Genomic DNA, 2,527 nt, shown 5'->3' with positions numbered 1-2,527 from the left:
CAGCGTGAACATAACGCAGTGTGCCATGTGTAATGCAGCGTGAACATAACGCAGTGTGCCATGTGTAATGCAGCGTTAACATAACGCAGTGTGCCATGTGTAATGCAGCGTGAACATAACGCAGTGTGCCATTTATAATGCAGCGTGAACATAACGCGGGTTATCATTTGTAATGCAGCGTGAATATAACGCAGTGTATATAGCGTCAACATAACTTCAACATAAGGTAAGATATTCAATACCGCTAACCACAACACTAACGCTGGTGATGGAATTCTACAAGCTTCGCCGCTCTGTAGCCAAGGTAAGAAGACGCTGTTACAGTCTGCGCCAGCAACTGAACCAGCTTGACAGGAGTGCTAACCGACAGTCACCCAAGTTCAGACTTTCGGTCGCGATCTCTAATGTTTTAATTATCAAAGCAAAGGTAATAAAATGACGCACAAAATTATATGTTAATTTCAGATTAGCGGACATCCTCTTGCCGGCGTTCTTAATCCCTTTTCAGTCCAATCTTTTCAACGTTGGTTTCTATTATTCTAAGTAAAACAGTAAAGTGTAAAAAAATATAACTCAGTACTCACTGCAGTGAGTGACAGTGAGCGCTTTTTCTCGGCGACGAAAACGTGAAGTCACGGACAGACGGACGGACAGAAAGACGGACATGACGAGCACAATATAGCGCCTTTTTCCATAAAAGATAAAATGCGATAAAGACAGTAAAGTGTAAAAAGTAAACAGAAAACAACCGTTCTTTGCAGACAAGCGGACATCCCGCTACTGGCATTCCTGATCCCGTTCAGTCCAACCTTTTCAACGTTTATTTATATTATTGTGTAAAAAGTGTAAAAGTGTATTGTGTTTTTAAAGTGTAAAAAATAAACGGAAAGCAACCGTTCTTTGTAGACAAGCGGACATGCCGCTACTGGCGCTCCTGATCCCGTTGAGTTCAATGTTTTTAACGTTTATTCATATTATTCTAAGTAAAACAGTAAAGTATGAAAAGTAAACAGAAAACAACCGTTTTTTGCAGACAAGCGGACATCCCGCCACTGGCGCTCCTGATCCCGTTCTTTTGACATTAATCTCTATTATTCAAGTAAAACAGAAAAGATATTTGAGTATTAAAAGTAAACAGAAAATATCCGTTCTTTGCAGACAAGCGGACATCCCTCTACTGGCGTTCCTGATCCCGTTCAGCTCGGAGTTGTGGGCAGCGATCTTCATCTCTCTGAACGTGACGGCGTTGGCGGTGGCGTTGTATGAGTGGCACAGCCCCTTCGGCCTCAACCCCTGGGGGCGCCAACGCTCCAAGAACTTCAGTCTGGGCAGCGCCCTCTGGGTCGTGTGGGGGCTACTCTTCTCCCACCTAGTCGCCTTCAAAGGTTAAGCATTGTCATTAATTATTGTATGATCAGTTAATAATTACCAGATTAATTTAATAATTACCAGATTAGTTTATTAATTACTAGATTAACTTATTAATTACCAGATTAATTTATTATTTACTAGATTAACTTGTTAATTACTAGATTGATTTTGTCTAATTTACTCTTCTCCCACCTAATTGCCTTCAAAGGTTAAGCATTGCTATTAATTATTGCATGATCAATTATTAATTACCAAATTAATTTATTAATTACCAGATTAGCTTAATAATTACCAGATTAATTTAATAAATACCAGATTACTTTATTAATTACTAGATTAATTTATTAATTACTAGATTAATTTATTAATTACTAGATTAATTTATTACTTACCAGATTAATTTTGCCTAATTTACACTTCCCTCATCTCGTCGCCTTCAAAGGTTAAGCGTTGTCATTAATAATTATTGTATGATCAATTATTAATCACTAGATTGATTGTGCCTAATTTACTCTTCTCTCACCTCGTTGCTTTCTAAAGTTAAACATTGCCATCATAATTTTATGGTCAATTATTTATTACTAGATTAATTTTGCCTAATTTACTCTTTTCCCACATCGCTGCCTTCAGAGGCTGATATTTAAATTTCTTTATGTTTCTGATTAGTAGTAATCATCATGAAAATATTACAAGATTAATAGTATTATATTAAAATAACGAATTGTGACTTGCAGATAATTATTATAAATGATATATCTTTCTTTTAAACGAACTAATATCATCGTTTTTTTCCACTGCGTAAAAAGAAATATTTTGCATCAATGCAGTCAGAGGTGTAAAAAGCGCTCGAAATTTTGCTCAATTTTAAAATGTCTGCTTAAATGTAATTAAAGTCGTAAAAAGCGTTCAATATGTTGTCCAATTTATTTATAATAACAAGCGATTGCGTGGCCCACAGCCCCCAAGTCATGGCCCAACAAGGTGCTCATCAACGTATGGGGCGCATTCAGCGTCATCTTTGTGGCCTCATACACCGCAAACATCGCAGCTCTCTTCGCTGGGCTCTTCACTGCCCAGTACCGCTTCATCCAGGACGAGTCGGTGAGTGGAGGCTCTTCACGGCCCAGTACCGCTTCATCCAGGACGAGTCGGTGAG

General features: G+C 38.1%; 1 protein-coding gene across 1 annotated transcript in view; it reads left to right on the top strand.

Moving 5' to 3' along the window:
• LOC108669595 (glutamate receptor ionotropic, NMDA 3A-like) overlaps nt 1-1,390 on the top strand; it is a 15,311-nt gene extending 13,921 nt beyond the window's left edge. Inside the window, exon 4 of the mRNA XM_047879999.1 lies at nt 1,159-1,390. Coding sequence (XP_047735955.1) covers nt 1,159-1,390 — 232 coding nt within the window. The remainder of the gene's footprint in view (nt 1-1,158) is intronic.
• The last annotated feature ends 1,137 nt before the right edge of the window (nt 1,391-2,527 follow it).

The sequence above is a fragment of the Hyalella azteca genome, unplaced genomic scaffold, assembly GCF_000764305.2.
Source record: "Hyalella azteca isolate HAZT.00-mixed unplaced genomic scaffold, Hazt_2.0.2 contig4397, whole genome shotgun sequence".
In the NCBI taxonomy this organism is placed as follows: domain Eukaryota; kingdom Metazoa; phylum Arthropoda; class Malacostraca; order Amphipoda; family Hyalellidae; genus Hyalella; species Hyalella azteca.
The sequence above is the reverse complement of the archived record's forward strand: the minus strand, read 5'-3'. Positions and strand labels throughout refer to the sequence as shown.